Source organism: Nelusetta ayraudi, unplaced genomic scaffold, assembly GCF_046127955.1.
Source record: "Nelusetta ayraudi isolate G7.1 ecotype Tasmania unplaced genomic scaffold, CSIRO-AGI_Nayr_v1 ptg000042l, whole genome shotgun sequence".
NCBI classification, from domain to species: domain Eukaryota; kingdom Metazoa; phylum Chordata; class Actinopteri; order Tetraodontiformes; family Monacanthidae; genus Nelusetta; species Nelusetta ayraudi.
The window spans coordinates 83,078-99,141 of record NW_027466092.1 but is presented as its reverse complement, the minus strand read 5'-3'; the positions used below and the strand labels follow the sequence as shown (position 1 = coordinate 99,141).

At 46.1% G+C, this 16,064-nt stretch overlaps 1 protein-coding gene across 1 annotated transcript; it reads right to left on the bottom strand.

The window, feature by feature from the left end:
• Positions 1 to 8,822: 8,822 nt before the first annotated feature.
• On the bottom strand, positions 8,823 to 15,320 carry LOC142893141 (G-protein coupled receptor 26-like). The gene is made up of 3 exons (XM_076033423.1): positions 14,197 to 15,320; positions 13,025 to 13,138; positions 8,823 to 9,382 (listed from the first exon to the last, which is right to left on the bottom strand). The coding sequence occupies exons 1-3, from the start codon at positions 14,862 to 14,864 to the stop codon at positions 9,139 to 9,141; spliced, it is 1,026 nt and encodes a 341-aa protein (XP_075889538.1). The 5' UTR covers positions 14,865 to 15,320; the 3' UTR covers positions 8,823 to 9,138.
• Between the last annotated feature and the right edge of the window lie 744 nt (positions 15,321 to 16,064).

Sequence of the window (16,064 nt, the reverse complement as noted above, 5' to 3'; positions counted from 1 at the left end):
AAATGAGTCCACAATGAGTTACGGACCTGCTTCTCATTTGTTCTGACGGCGTTTTGTTTCATTCCATTCATCCAAAGTCAGTTGAAATAAAACAAACCCACTCAGGTATTTTAGCAGTAGTTTAGCAGCAGTAGTTCTGAGGCCCCCAGAACTCCAATATGGCGGCCCATTCGTTTGAATGTAGTTGCTCACTCAGCACATTCGCCAAAAAAGCTTTTGACTTCCGTATTAGAGGGCGCACAGAACATGTGCACTTCACACCGTGCCTCTGTAAGCCCCGTGATACATCAGGACGCAGCCAATCAGAAGGAGCTGTGACGTCACCCTGGGAATAAACTTTCTGGTGACTAAAAGTTCATCACTGAAAAATCTGCAATAGAAAGATTTGCTATGAACCTTTCCTGTCCTGCTTTTTTTTTTTGGTGCAGTACCTCGAGTGGCCACTGGAAAGAAATCGGCACGCTGCCATATTGCCTGTCTGGTATCCAGTTTTTATAATCCATCCATGGTTCTGCGATGGATGTATGTCCGTCACTAACAGTGGTCCCCCTGGAAACACGACATTGCCATAGTTCTGATAACAGAATGCGACTCTCTTTATTTAGGGTGACGTCCAGCATAGTTTAGTTAGTAGCTAACGGTCGCATCCATTTGGAGCTTGTTTGATGTTGTTTGCATGTGTTTTCTGTTGTGTTTGCCTGCAGTGCAGGTGGCTGCTTCTCCCTTTTTCTGACCTCTGTCAGGCAACTGTTCCAATGGGCGGGAAGAGGCGGAGATTCACTCGCTCTGAGACGCATGTGTGGTCGGTTTCGGCTTCTAAACAAAAGGATGAAAAGATTTGAATACCAGCAGACGGAGGGGACGTGTCATGTGACCCTCTGACCCCAGAAGAAATACAACCACTAGAGCTTTGCACACCCATAACACACTGAAACAAGTTATTATTACCTTACAACACAAAACAATGGTGAAAATCTTCAATTGAAATGTATCAAGAAGAAAAGAAAAGCATTTTGCTGGATGATGTTTTAACACTAACACGGAGCGTTACTGCTGAATAACAGCCGCTCACTCCCGCTAATTAAACATCTTCCCTGGGACATAAAAAAAAAAGTCATTCCGCTCTCATAACTTAGTCTAAGTAACTTTGCTCTGGTTTGATTTCTGCCCCGGCGAGATTGTTTCTGCTGAGCGCCGAGGAGGGGAGGCTCTAATTATCGGAGCTCTGCAGGGGCCTTCACACATCGCCGGCCTCCTCTGACAGCAGCATCAGCAGGGGAAACAGACCCGGCGAAGACCTCTTCCCCTTTTTCTCGCTCGCCGCCATCGGCGCCTCAGGTTGTGTGACACGTTGTGCGTTACGGGCACCCACTGGAGTTTGTGAGGGTTTCCACGCTTTGCGGAGCTTGACGCTACAAGCTGGACGCAAAAGAGGGTAAATACACTGGGTGAAAGACTGTGGAGGGTTGCTGCTAGATGGAAGACATCCAAGTTAACAGCAGTTAAGTATTAGTATTTAATTAAAAAAAAAAAAAAGTACAACACAGATGCTGATGGTGTAATTCAGCTCGGTAAGTAAGATAAATAAATCACGATAAGTAAATAACTGGAAGGGCCTGCAGTGGATGTGCATGAGCGTGTAAAAAAAAAAAGCTACTGATAGGCATTTCTTTATTCATTCTTTTCCAGGTCTTTATTTTTATTCATTAGACACCATTAGTAAAAAGTATAAAATAGAAACATTCCCAAATGCAGGATAAAGAAGCCTTCACCACAATTCAAAACTAGACTGGCTTGAACTGAAAGCGGTGCTGTCATTCAACCTCGGGAGTCAGGACTCGTTTTGCCTGATGATAATCATTAAAGTAAATCATAAATAAATAAATAAATAAATAAGCAAACAGCCCGCCCCCTCTGTTGGATCTCCGTCTCTGAGCATCGTTATCAGATTATTACTCTTCAATCTCCTGCAGAATCAGCTATTGACATCTCAGGCAGCAAAACCTGAAAAATGTCACTCGGCCGACGGCCAACTGGAAGCCAAGAAATCTTAAAAGTGATCAGAATTACTTCAGGGCAACATCATGCACACAGCAAATGTCACAGAAATCTGTCCCCAGACAGGGGATTTGGAAAAATATTTCACGTTTATGTATGTACATATATATATATGTGTGTGTGTGTGTGTGTGTGTGTACATAAAAAAAAATCACTAATATATACACATTAGTGATTACACATCAGGACTTTTCTCCAGTGTGGTAGACTCACAGGTGTCTCTCAGTCCCATTTGGCCTGCGGCTGCGGCGGCGAGGACACCGGCACTGCTTGACCTTGCCAGCGGTTGAAAAGGCCAGCACTGCCTCAGAAGTGGATCCAGCGTTTGAAGTGCCAGCGTGCAGATCACAGGAGGGGAATCGGCTCTTAACCTTTGGCTCCACCGGAGCCTCCGACTGGTACGAGGCTCTGCAGGACCGATGGACATCAGAGAAGAAACCCAGTGGGAATGGGAGGGTGATTTCACTGAGTGAGTCCTGGTGGCTTCAGAAGTCATCTTTGAAATGGCTTTAATCCAGGAAGGATCATTGAAGACATGCTCAGACTGTGAGTGTGTGAGCATGGAGGAAGTGATAACTACTTTTCTTCATTTGACGGTACTTTTTCAATGTTAGCAAATTTGAAAAAAGCTCAAAAGCTCAACTTTTTAAAAACTTTCAAGAATTCCACTATGAAAATGTTTGGAACCTCAGTTCCCTCTCATTTTTCTCTCTCATGTTGATACTGACATAAGTCGTAGCTTGTGATTTAGCCAACTGCGTGCAGTCTGCCAACATCAAACTTGATGTGTCAACAAGGTTTATTAGGCTCACAACACTGATCGTGTAAGACTGCAGAAATCTGTGGACGACACAATTCAGAGCAACCGAGCACCAAAACTCTGGAAGTTCGATCCCTGGTGCCTCTCAGTGAGGAACTGGTGCATTTCACCCTCGGTACTGAGACCAGGACCCTCGTTACATCGATCTTTGCTTTGGACTGACACCAATCAGCTCATTACAAGCACATTGGTAGAGACAATGGGCCGAGTGTTTGAGTCAACAGAGCAGGAGAGGTAACAAACACATGGCTGCTGCTGATGCTGGCCAATGGCGGCCGTCTGTTTCTGTTTGTGGCAGCGGCGCCGGCTGTAAAACCTTTCTTGGAGCGGGATTGAAGGATCTGAAGGTCTGTTTCCATTTAAAACACCACTCTGTTGTGAGAGAAAGTTGATGATCGGCCAAAGTGCCGTTATGCAAACAGCCTGACTGCAGTATCTCACTTTGATCTGATTGTTGGGCCACATTATAAGACGGGATGACACTTTTGTTAGACAAGAATGATGGCTCATCCATCTTATTACATCCAATACGCATTAACGCAGTAACTCTTCATAATTTCTCACGAATTGTCCATTCACTATCAGGAGGTTTTGATGACGACCAGAAAGAGGAAGCTTCATTTCTCAGAATTCCTGAGAAAATGCCTGAGAAATTCTTCCCCTTTTTGCCAGATCATAAGTCTCACTCCTGCATGGAGACACGTCTCGCTCGATAACGCTGTGTTCGCTGCGTTCGTATGAAAGGTAGCCGAGCAGAGGGTGACACAGATCTCCCCAGCTCGGAAACTGTTTTCCTTTTCTTACAGTCTCTTTAGTGGATGAATGCGTGTGATGAATCCAGACGACGTCGCAAGCATTCCATCTGCCACGTTATGTGAGTTACAAGCTAAACAGAGAAGAAGAAAAAAGAAAGAAAGACGGATCTCCTCTTCACGGCTCTCGGGTCCGACGACCTTGCTGAGAACAAACAGCCAGCATCATTTTGTTTCACAAGACAAGGTGTCCACTTTTCACCTCCGCCTGTGTTGTATCCCCCCCCCCCTCCCCCCCGGTGTGGGGGAGGGGAAAGAAGTGAAGAGGGAGGGGGTGTGACCGTGTTGGTGGCAGCCAGTCAGTGATTAAGCTGCGTGTTACGTCCGTCGTCGCCCACCTGAAGATAATCAGCGGCTCCTGGTGTTTGAATCATCTTGTGGAACCTCAGTTGTCTCCGCCAGCCGCTGATGTTTCATCGCCACCTGCACTGTGGTGTGAACAGGTGGGGGGGGGGGGCTTCTCTCCGGCTCTCGGCGATTGCAGGTGGAACACCCAGACTTGATTCGGGCTGTGATTCGTCCATGAGCAGACCGACTGTGGAGCAACGCAGCAAAACTTTGACCAGGTTCTCTTTGTTGGAGTGAATGTCTGATTGTGTGGTGAATGTATGTATGGAGGGACGCTGCAAGGGTGTAGAGAAGGCTAAGAATGGGGGGGGGGGGGGGGTGAAATCACCTGGTTCCAAGTGGAATCACACATCGGGTGTGTAATTGTAAATAGACCTACAAAATATTTTCTAATAATATTGTGAACTTCTGACCACAACTGTACTTTCCAGTGTGAAACATTCAATAAGCAAAAATGGAAAAAATACGGTAATCGTAAATAAAAGAACTGAATTATCATCAGTGTGTTTGAGCCTCCGTGTCAGTTTGCTGGAAATGTTTTGGAATTTGGTGCTTCTAGGGGGAATCAGAAGATGTTGGGAGGCCGGGGGGGGTCGGGGGAGCTTCCTGGGGGTACCGAGGCCCCTGTGGGAACGACTTTTAGACCACAGCGGCCACCAAATGTGCTAGCTAGCTGAGCTATTAGGCTGCTCGCCCATTGGGCTCATGCAACAACTTCCTGCTTCCAAACTGTGGGAGAAACATTTTTTTTTTGTTTTTGTTAGCCTACACACACACACACACACACACACACACACACACACACACAAACAGGTCCTGACAGAGTTTTATCCTGATCCTGAGTCATGCTCGCTCTCCCCAGTGCCTGCGTGGGTTCCCTCTCATTTCCTCCCGCACTTCAAAAGTACGTCTTCAGGGATAATTAGTGACTTTGAACAGTCTGTAGGTGTAACTGCGTCAGCATCCATCGCGGCCCTGTGATCTACCAATGACCTGTCCAGGGATCCGTTTAAATATGATGAACTAAGAGTAAATCAATCCACGAATCACATCAAACATCTTCAAACCTTTTCCAGAAAAACTCCCTCCAGTTTTAGTCGAGGTCACTGTGAAAAACACTCTCTTGCTAATGAATGCGGTTCTCAATCCATGTAGGCGCGTTAGCAGTGTTGTCATCATCACTGTTGTTATCATACAAATTATTCATCGCAGGCCCATTTGCTGTTTTCAAAGATGTGTTGAACCGCTGCAAAAATAAGGTCATCTGCCTCTGAACGCTGCCTACTCAGCGACAATCGAGGAGGCGACCGTAGGAAGAAGAGGAGGGGGAGGAGAAATAAGAGGAGCAGGAGGGGGAGGGGGAGAGGAGGAGGAGGAGAAATAAGAGGAGCAGGAGGAGGAGGGGGAGGGGGAGGGGGAGAGGAGGGGGAGGAAGAGGAAGCTGCACTTGAAGCATCACCATGAGAGTCAGCAGTTCTTCAGTCCTCCTCCTAATTTGAGAGGCGGCTGTAAGCACAGAACAACGTCAAAGGTGAAAAATGTTGTTTCTTCTCAATCTGACGACCTCCGAAAACACTTCAGCGAGCTGTTTGTTTATTTTTTACAGCTTGTGCTTTCTGCAGTTTAACTTCCTGTCTTTCTTCCCCCACAATTTCTTGTACCTGCGTAATTTATCTTCACCTGTGTGTGTCTCATTGTCAGTCCTGCACCTGATTGTTCTCACCTGTGTGACCCCGCCCTCCTGCAGAAACATCCCTCTAACCCTTTGTCTGTGCAATTCATCTGATTTGTGGTTTCAGCCACGAGGACTCTTTAAGTTTAGGCTTTTGATTTTTTTTGGGGGGGGCATTCTCCAATTAGGTCCTGACACTTTAACAAACCATGACAGGAAGACGGAAGACACCCATCCAAACACGTGAAGGTAAGAAAGAGAGAAAACTACTATTTGATATAAAAGGGAGACAATACAATCAAAATGTTCAAAGACATTCTGAACATCATTGCACTCGATTAGAAGATTTTGGTTAAACACACAGTTGGTCACAACGGAAAGGAATGATCGAGAGTTATGAGTTGACTTTAATCATCAAACGGCAACAAATCGTTCTGATTTTCACCAAAAAATACAACCACTATTTTGAAAATAAACAAACAAAATAGACATATTCCCACTGTGTCATCATCATCATCTTCATCATCATCATCATCATCATCATCATCATCATCATCATCATCATCATCATCATCACCGCCATCGTCTCAGCTCTCCTCAGCAGCAGCAGCAGCAGCAGCAGCAGCAGATGCATCAGCATCAAGCTCCTTTATCATCACTTCTGTTGTTAATTGAGGTACAGAACAAAACACACCGCAAACCTCAACAGAGTCACCATCACTAAAAATGAGGTATATTACAACCAAAATCACTGCCGATGGTTGAACTTTGCATTTTGTAGCAACACATTCCGCAAACACCCAACCAGATACAGCGTGGCCGAAAAACACGTGTACACGGAGCATATGAAAAACACACAACACACTTTTTTGTTTTTGGTGTTTTTTTGTTTTGTTTTGTTTTGTTTTGTTTTTGTTTTCTCCATATTTGCCATTTACCTAAATCCAAAACCTGGAGTTTTCTAACAACAGCCACAGTCGTCGTTGACGAGAGAAACAACCACGTCAACCATGGAAAGCAGAGTCTGGGCGGACACACACACACACACACACACACACACACACACACACACAGAGGCAGATTCTACCATTATGTGTCAATAGATAAATAAATAAATCAATAAATAAGGCAATAATTTCTATATATACAGCTCACAATAAATACAATGTCATATTTTACAGAGTTGATTAAGGCTGTAATGGGTTGTCCTGGAGTGTCCTTGGAGTGTCCTTGGAGTGTCCTGGACTGTCACACGTCCGCGACAACCACGTCTCCTCGCGTTGAGCACAAATCAGTTTGTCCCCAAAGACACAGAAGTTCAGAGGAGGCCTGTAAATATTTTCTCCGCTGATAAAAAATATGAAGCTTTTATATGGCTCACTGGGCTTGATTCATTTGGCACCAACTCACTAACCCCAAGCAATACACGCACTTCACTTGTATGTCTTCTCAGTTCTGAGTGTGTTGTTGCAATTTTTTTTTCAAATTCAGTCAAAAATCCAAATGTTGCAAAAGTTGACCCCAGTCAACAGGCCGCTGTCTTTTACTCTCTCGCACATATAAATATGGGACAGTCAAAGTTGTTCACAAAAATGAGAATCAGTCTCGCATTTCGGCTCCGTCATCGTCAAACTTGAAGAGGCGACCAATCAGATTCAGTTGTTGTGTGGTGCTAGAAAACCAGAAGACTTGAATCGTTTTTCTGTATGAACCGCGGAGGATTTCACGCAACATTTATGAATGTAATTTAGTCATAAAAATGTTTGTATAAATCTTTTATAAATATCAGAAGGGCTTCTAAAGTGATGCACGTTCAACATGTGCGTCACTTTTTTTGCTTCATAACTTTGTTTTTGTTTTGTTTTTTGCTTGATAACGATTGAAAGCAATATATTCGTCTGTTAATGATTTAAAGGCCCAGTGTGTAAGATTTAGCGTCATCTAGTGGTCAGATTTTTTTACTTTTCTGATTTTTTTTTTTGAGGCAGTGTGATGTCAGGGCAAAATCACCAAACCCTGAGCAGATGCACCTTCTGGGCCACCATAGATACGTGGCGGTGCCACCTCCTTACAAGTGGAGCACACAGGTTCCGCGTTTGCAGAATAGAAACACAAAAAAAAAAGAAGTTTTTTTTTACTTTCAGTGAATCGACCAAACATTTTTTTTTGTTTGTGTTTTTATCTCATCTCGACCCAGCAGATCCGTCCAGATGTTCCAGCGCCGCCTTCCGAGTCTTCCAGGGAGATTAAATATTGTGGCGCCGCCGCTCTCCGTTTTCAACCCTCAAAAGGTCGAGACGTGGAATCTCTCGCTCGTCTCAGCGAGCAGCGACCCGGCGGATGGTACAGTCAGTGCCGTTGCACTTGAGTGAACCGCCTGGGGCACGTGTCAGTCAGTCACGAGAGCACATGAAGCAGCGCCAAGGCCTCCGCCTGGCTGAGCGATTGAGTCCTTCGGCGTGGTGGACGCTTCCAGCAGCGTGAGCGATAGGAATGCGCACTCGGAAAACACACACAGACAAACGGGTAAATGGCTAAAAAAAAAAAATTTTAAATGAAAAAAAAAAGACGAGGGAGAAACACACACACACACACACACACACACACACACACACACACACACATCCCGTGTAGAGGCGGGATGGTTTCATCCCGTTAAGACTGAAGTGACCTGAGCCGAGCTGAGTACGACCTGCGCTGTGGCGTCATCCGGAAAATACAATTATGGGACTGCTTTTTGTTTTTTTTCGTCTTCTGAAAAATCAAGTTTTGGTTAGGATAGTTTTCAGTGCTACATACGCTATGAACATGTTAATACGCCACTTTGCACAGGCTGAATACAAAACACACAGGCCATCCGTCTCGTTTTCGAAGTGTTCGTTCTGTCAGAAAGAAAAAACAAAACCGATGCTCGCGATGCTCCGTGAACCTCGCCGCGCCAACAGCTACAGCGGCGACCGTTGCTTTTTCAGCACGTCTCTTTTTTTTTTCGGATTCAGAAAAAAAAAAAATCCAAAAACGGAAAAAAGGGAGAAAGGAATAAATGTGTCGGTGCCTGTTGTCCTCGCAGCGAGTTCACTGCACTGATCAGCAGCTCTGGGCGCTCGGGGGGGGCGAGGGGGATGCGCAGTGGCAATACCGCACAGGGATTCGCCCTTGTTTGTTGTGACTTTGTCTTTTACGGCAGCGGGCATGTCGGGCTAAATTGAAGCAGACACGCACAGGGACGACTGAGATATGTATATATATATATATATATATATATATATGTATATATATATACATATATATATATATATATATATATATATATATATATATATATATATATACATATATATATATCTCTATTTGGAGCGAATCTTTTCTCTTCCGACAGTGGCCAGGTCATCCCTCAGATTTTGCGCCCCGTGCGGCCCTCTTGGCCGTCACTCGGCAGCTGGGCATCTGGGGATGCTGCTGCCGCGGTGGTCGTTGTCCTGCCGGCCGCCGGCTGCGTTCAGGGAGCTGCGCTTCAGCAGCCGGTTGAGGATGTCGCCGCACGTCTTCTTGTACTGGTGGCGGAGCAGCGAGTAGACGAAGGGGTCGCAGGCCGCCTTGCTGTACGTTAAGCACTTGGAGACGATGCCCCAGTGGGGGTTGATAGGCACTGCCGGAAATAACTCCACAATCCTGCAGAGGGCGAGACCGAGCGGCCCGGGAGAGACGTGGATTAGCAGCGAGCTCTGAGGCGATATGCACACACATCTTCAGATATTTCTATATATATATGTATATATATGTATATACATATACATATATATATATACATATATATATATATATATGTATATGTATATATATATACATATACATATGTATATATATATACATATATATATATATATATATATATATATATGTATGTATATATATATACATATACATACATATACACACACACACACACACATACACACGCATGTGTGTGTGTGTGTGTGTGTGTGTGTGTATCCAGTTGTTTTGCTCCATCTAGTCCTGTGAGGATGTGATCATCGGCCTCTGGAATGCATGTGGGCAGCTGTTAGCTGGAACACTTAAAGCGTTTTCCTTTTTCTTTTTTTTTTAGCCTCCTGTTAATTTCAGTGTCTGGCTATTTTTCATCTGGTTTCTCGTTTGCAGCCGGCCGTATTTCATGTCAGAAAGAGGCAGCGACACCAAGGGCATAAAGCAGGGAGCTGTCGAAGCAGTGATAGGAGGCTGGGAACAAGCCAATTAACTCGGATTGCCGGCTATTACACTGTTGCATGCAGGGAAAGAAAAGAACACGATTAAATCCTTTTCTTTTTTTTGCGCTGTGTTTTTTTTTTTTTTTGTTAAATGGCCTAATGAGGTTTTGGATGTTTTCACACCAGGACCGATGCAAGCCTCCCTTCCTTCCCATTGGTTTAGCTTCCAGTTTCAAGAAGGAGGCCAACAAGGAAGAACCAAATATCTGCATTCTATTATTTGGCCAGTAGGGACCGCCACAGTTGGTTGCAAAATCGCTAAAAAAAAAAAAAAAAAACTAACTGAATGGGATTCATTATGTCTTCATTTAACATATAATATTATCAATATTTTTCTTTTATCGTGACATCATCTGATAAAATGTGTCACACGACGTTTTCTGCTTATGTCAAAACATGCCAAGGTACAAAAAAACATCGACAAATACATGTTTGTGATAAAAGAAAAAAAAAAAGGAGAATCATATGCTAAAACTAACTGACTGTCAATAGGGAAAGAAGACATACATTTTTATTACTGGTTCAAAATGTTTCTGTTGGTTGAAATTGCTGGGGGAAAAAGTCACCAAGTGAAACACAGCTGCCCCACGGAAGATTCCAGCATTTTTTTTAATGTGGCAATTTGCAGGCACGGCAGTGAAAACGGTCATTAAAACAGAAAATTGCTCCTCATCTTTCCCTTAGGTGTCAAAAATCTTTGACTGTAAGTCATTGAGGTTATTTTATTTTATTTCTTTCCCGTTTTCAATTTTTTTTTTTTTATACATAAGAATGTGCTGATCCTCTCCTCTTGCACTCTGTGTGATTACTCCATCCACACTCAAGCCGTATCAGCATATTAGCGTGGCGCCTCTCGCAGGCCACTGTAGTCATCCTGCCGGCCGGACTGAACAGGAGGTTAAGTCAGCTGCCACACGGCACAGCAGGAGAGCGCTGCCGCCGCCACCGTGCATGCACACAGTGACCCTGGCGAGAAAATGAGAAACTGTGGAGGCGGCGGCGGTGGTGGCGGCGGAGCTTTTCACTCTAATATATGCAGGTTTTAATTAGTTAGCGGCCATCTGCACGGCCCGAGCATGGACGCTGCCGCAGTGGTCGTCTATTACTGACACTTTAGTCGGGTTTTGGCAAAGATTAGAACACACACACACACACACACACACACACACACACACACACGGTAGTAATGCTGAAATATTGTATTATTTACGGAAACCTTTGTTTAACGAAACACATTTGCACTGTTGCAGCCTCAGATGGCTAATTATCATGACTGTGATAGTGAGCAGCATAGTTAGCTCGGTGTTTACAGCCTCCTGGTAAAACACAGACACTCTGTCGGACCTGCCGTATGCTCAGGAAAGGGACGAAAAAGAACCCGTCTCAGTGGTCGCTACCCTATGCTGTTTGTGAGCCCCTTTTGTGACGTCACAAAGGGATGTATTCTATTTCCAGATTTCTGCAAGTTGTAACTAATTTCTGGTGCGTTCCCCAACAGGATGGAGACAAACTGCTGTTGTAAAACATGGTGAAGTGAAATTTTGCCTGATATGAGTCCTTTAACCCATTCGGCGAAACTCTTTTTTTTCTTTTTTTTTTTTGACATTTTTACACAACAGAGGTTTTCACTAATCAAAGTAAATCCCATCCATACAACAACAACAAAAAAATCAGATTTATGAAGACATTTTCAGAGTGCTGTTGGCAAATGATATATGGCAACAATCCTGTGCACACAGGAAATGCTGGCAGCTGGGAAATGGTCGTAGTAAAGTGCGTCTGCAGGAGGGTGAATTCCAGGGAAGATGCCCGAGGAGAGACAATGAGTAATTAATCTTAAGGCTCACATTCCGCTTTGCGTCTTTGACGGATGTTTGGCATTGCATGAATTGGGAAGGCAGCGACTGATGATGTAGGGATTTGTGTGTGTGCAAAAAAGAAAAAAAAAAAGAAAAAAAGACACAAATTGTAATTGTTCAACGTTTGTGTTGCACACCTGGTTTCCTTGGCTCTGTTGTTGTGTAAAGCCGGACTCAGATTGGTTTTCTGCTTCTCAATTTGCGAGTGGTAACAGCAGGGGAAAACAGTGCCTCGGTACTCATCCGTTTAGCCGATAATGGAGAGAAGCGAGCAGAGAGACAACACCGGACTGGTTTTTCTCATTTTCCCCTGAGGATTCGATCCCGGTGGTAGAAAAACAATTAGCGGAATAAGACCAAGGCCTGCAGGAAACCGATTTGAACGCTGGTGGCATCACTGAACTACAAACATTTCACAACTGTCTCCTGAACAAAAAAAAGGAAACGAGTTTATTTGGATTTTTTTTTTTAATGAGGAGCTTCCTAATGCTCTAGAAGGGATTTGAAAGCTTTTCTGTAGGCTTGAGGTTTTTAATTAGCAGAGATGGATTTTAAAAAAATTGGAATATATTGAGATAGAAAGAATGAAAGGAAGAGGAAGAAGTCATAGTATGGCTTTAACAACAAATTGATAGTCCAACTTCTTAAATGATCGGTGTCTAAGATTTAGTGATGATAGAGTAGATTTAGTTAAAAAAAAAAAAAAAAAAAAAGTTATTGTTGATCATCGTTTCCTGCCGTCGTTTTTTATCTCCTGTTTTTCTAATTCTAGCATGTATTTGTATATGCATGTGTGTATGTGTATGTATGTATGCATATATAGGATTCTTTCTCCACAATGCTATCACGTTTCTTTTATAACTTCCCTCACACAGGACTAAAGGCCTGCCAGGTGGAGACGCCCCTCCACCCCTCTAACTTCGTCTCAGAAGCTGCTTATGAAGCATCGCGCAGGCATATTACGTATCACAAGGTCAGCCAATCTACCGGCCTCCCTGATTCCAGGGCCGATGTGATGAGAGGCTAGTGAGGCCAGGACGATGCGGGTTTGGGGAGACCAACCAATCAAAACAACACTTGAGAGAGAGAGAGAGAGAAAAAAAAAAAAACAAAGGCTTGCCGCAGTGTGTCAGCAGGGCAGCCCTCCAGGCTCCACCCCCCACCCCACTACCCCCACCCCTACTCACCTTGTGATCACGTAGGGAGCGAAGCAGAGCATGAAGGTGCCGATGAAGGTGCTGATCTTCCTGGTGGCTCTCTGTCGTCGCCTCCTCTGCTCCTCCAGGCAGCGCTGGCGAACACTGGGAACAGGAGCAGATCAGCTGGTGGATAGACAGCAAGTGAGGGGCCAAGCAAGTGTGTGTGAATGTGTGTGTGTGTGTGTGTGTGTGTCGCCGAAAGACACAAAAGTGCATCTTTGATGCGCGTGATGAAGGGTCAGACAGAGTTGGGCGTGGAGGGGAAGGAAATAATTGATTTCTTCTCTGGGGAATCTGCCATTACATAAAAGACCAGGGACGTCCACTTCGGTGTGTGTGTGTGTGTGTGTGTGTGTGTGTGTGTGTGTGGCGCCCATGACGCACCGCGATTTTTCATTAGAATGAAGGTCGTCAGTGTAAGCGTCAGGTGATTAACTGTACAGTTACCAAGCCAGCGCGCGCGCACACACACACACACACACAGACACACACACACACACACACACAGGCACGCACGCACTGTAGAGAAAGTCTCCGGATGGCATTTTCAAAGACCAGGATCTTGGCCCTCCTCAAGCAGCAGATGTATTTAAATGTCATTTCAGCCTTCTCTATTTAAAAAAAAAAAAAAAGGAGGTCGCTCTCTACTCAGGCCGTAGTGAAGTGAACCAGATTCATTCTTGGTACTCTATGTTCTCTCTTCTTTTTTTTTTTTGCACTCCTCACTCAGCATCTTTAAAAGGCCGGAGACCTTGCAGTGCTTTAAAGAAAGAAAGCATAATGACGGAGGATTGTAAGATTAACTCCTGTATCCTGACGGTCTCGTTGTGAAGCCAGGGCTGTGATCTTGTTGCAGCTCCAATGGCGGGGCGAAATCATTAGACCCTGAGCACAACCACTTCCTGGGCTGCTGAGCTTAAATCTGCTGGCTGGATGGGGTTGCCCTTTAAGTAGCTGTAAGATGCTTGTAGTTAAGAACAGGAGCACCAAACAATACGAAAGTTATCTATATAGTTATCATGACTTTAAAGCTAAACAAACAAAAAATAATAATAATCAAGTTTTAACCATTCCATCATATGCCTGCAGACCCGTTGACTGATTGATGGTGGTTCACCTCGGGCCTCCCAAAAGATGATCCCCCTGTGAGCGGGACTCACCTGGGGTGAATGTCCACCAGCAGCACCAGGGTCTGCATGGTGATCACGTCGATCCTCTTGCAGTGGAACCTCGCCACCTTCAGCACTTTGAGGTATGTGACGCACAGCACCACGAACGACAGCAGGAAGGTGAGCGAGTGGAACGAGACGGTGAAGACGACGAACTGCGTCCTGCTGCTGGCGCGCGCGTTGGCCAGCGTGCACGAGGCGTACAGGCGGTGGTAGCCCACCCACGAGAGGCTGGCGGCCACCGCCGAGAAGGACGCCGAGTGCGCCCACGTGTAGCCGAGCACGAGCGCCGCGTCCCTGTGGCGCATCTTGGAGTGGTACCGCAGCGGGAAGACCACGGCGACCCAGCGGTCGATGCTGAGCGCCGCCATGCTCAGCATGGAGTTGGTGGACAGGAAGGTCTCCAGGAAACCCGCCAGCCGGCAGAAGCCGTCGCCGCCGGGCTGAGCCCGGCTGACCAGACCCACCAGGGTCAGCGGCATGTTGGAGACGGTCAGCAACAGGTTGCAGAAGGTGAGGTTGAGGGTGAAGAGCGCCGGCGCTTGCCGGCGGATCTCCGCGCTGTACAGCAGGCAGATCAGCACCACCACGTTGGAGAGCAGCGACACCGCGATGATCGCGACCACCAGCGCGGAGAGGAGCACCTCGGCGGCGTCCATCCTGCCCTGTCCTCGCGGGGGACCCCCGGGGAACCGCTCACTTATCCCCGCTGTCGGCGTGCATGTCCACTCGGGAGATCATCCATAGCCGTGTCCATGCATCGCCAGACCCCCTCCGGCTGCTTCTCCTCCCCCTGGCCGCTCCGCTACATCCTCTCCCGGATCACCTCGGCTGGAGGTGATCAGCAGCCCCGCTCCGGCATGTCAAGCAGCCGCTCCGCTCAGCTCCGCCGTGATCGGGGGGACTTGAGGGATGCAGTTGGCGCGCCGAAGCTGCTCTGTGCTGGCACTGCGCCTCGCGGATGGCTTTTTGTCGTCCTGTGATGCGCTGGCGAGGCATCAGCACCGCCACTGTGCGCACAGCGCGCAGCTTCACTCCTCGCAGGGAGCGTCTGTCAGAGGATCAAAGTTAAGGGGGGGATTCCATGGAAAGCGATGGAGAGGAACGTGACTCATTCGGAGACTGTTTTTGCACTTGTCTCAGACTGAAACAATAGAGTGTTGTTCTTTGACTTGAGGTAATATAAGGTTGTGGGATTGAAAAATAAATAAATAAAAAATACCCTTCCAGTTAAATAGGTTTCTGAAATTAAGAATCTTTCCTTTCATGCACAAAACAACAGCATTTAATCATGAGGTTACCAAAAATAAACACACAGCGTAATGCATATGAAAGGCAGAGTGAATATAAAAACAATCCAAGTGTTTGAAGCCGAGGCCACAGGGAAATCTCAAGAGTTCCCAGCTGACGGCGCTTCATTCAGTGGAATCTAATGCATATAGTTTCCATATCATTGTGTACAATCATTGTCACGCACTGCAGTTGTGTGCAAGCAAGAGACACAAGTCACACTGTATCATCTCACCAAGCACATGCACATTTTCAAGAGACCACCAGATTGTACAGTTGGAGAGGGGGGAAGGGGGGGGGGGGCGTCTTGTTCCCCTCCTGCCTTCTGACCGTCTCATCGAGCTCACTGGCAAACTCAGAAGTGTTTCTTCTTCTTCTTTGCTCGTCTTTGAGCCGTCTGTTACTCAGGTCTGCTTCATCAGATTGACGAGGAGCAGCATCTTCATTCCCTTGGAAGCTGGAGGACGCCCCCGCACTGCTGCTGCTGCTGCTGCTGCTGCTGCTGCTGCTGCTGCTGCTGCTGCTGCTGCTGCTGCTGCTGCTGCTGCACCCCCCCCGCCTCTGGACTA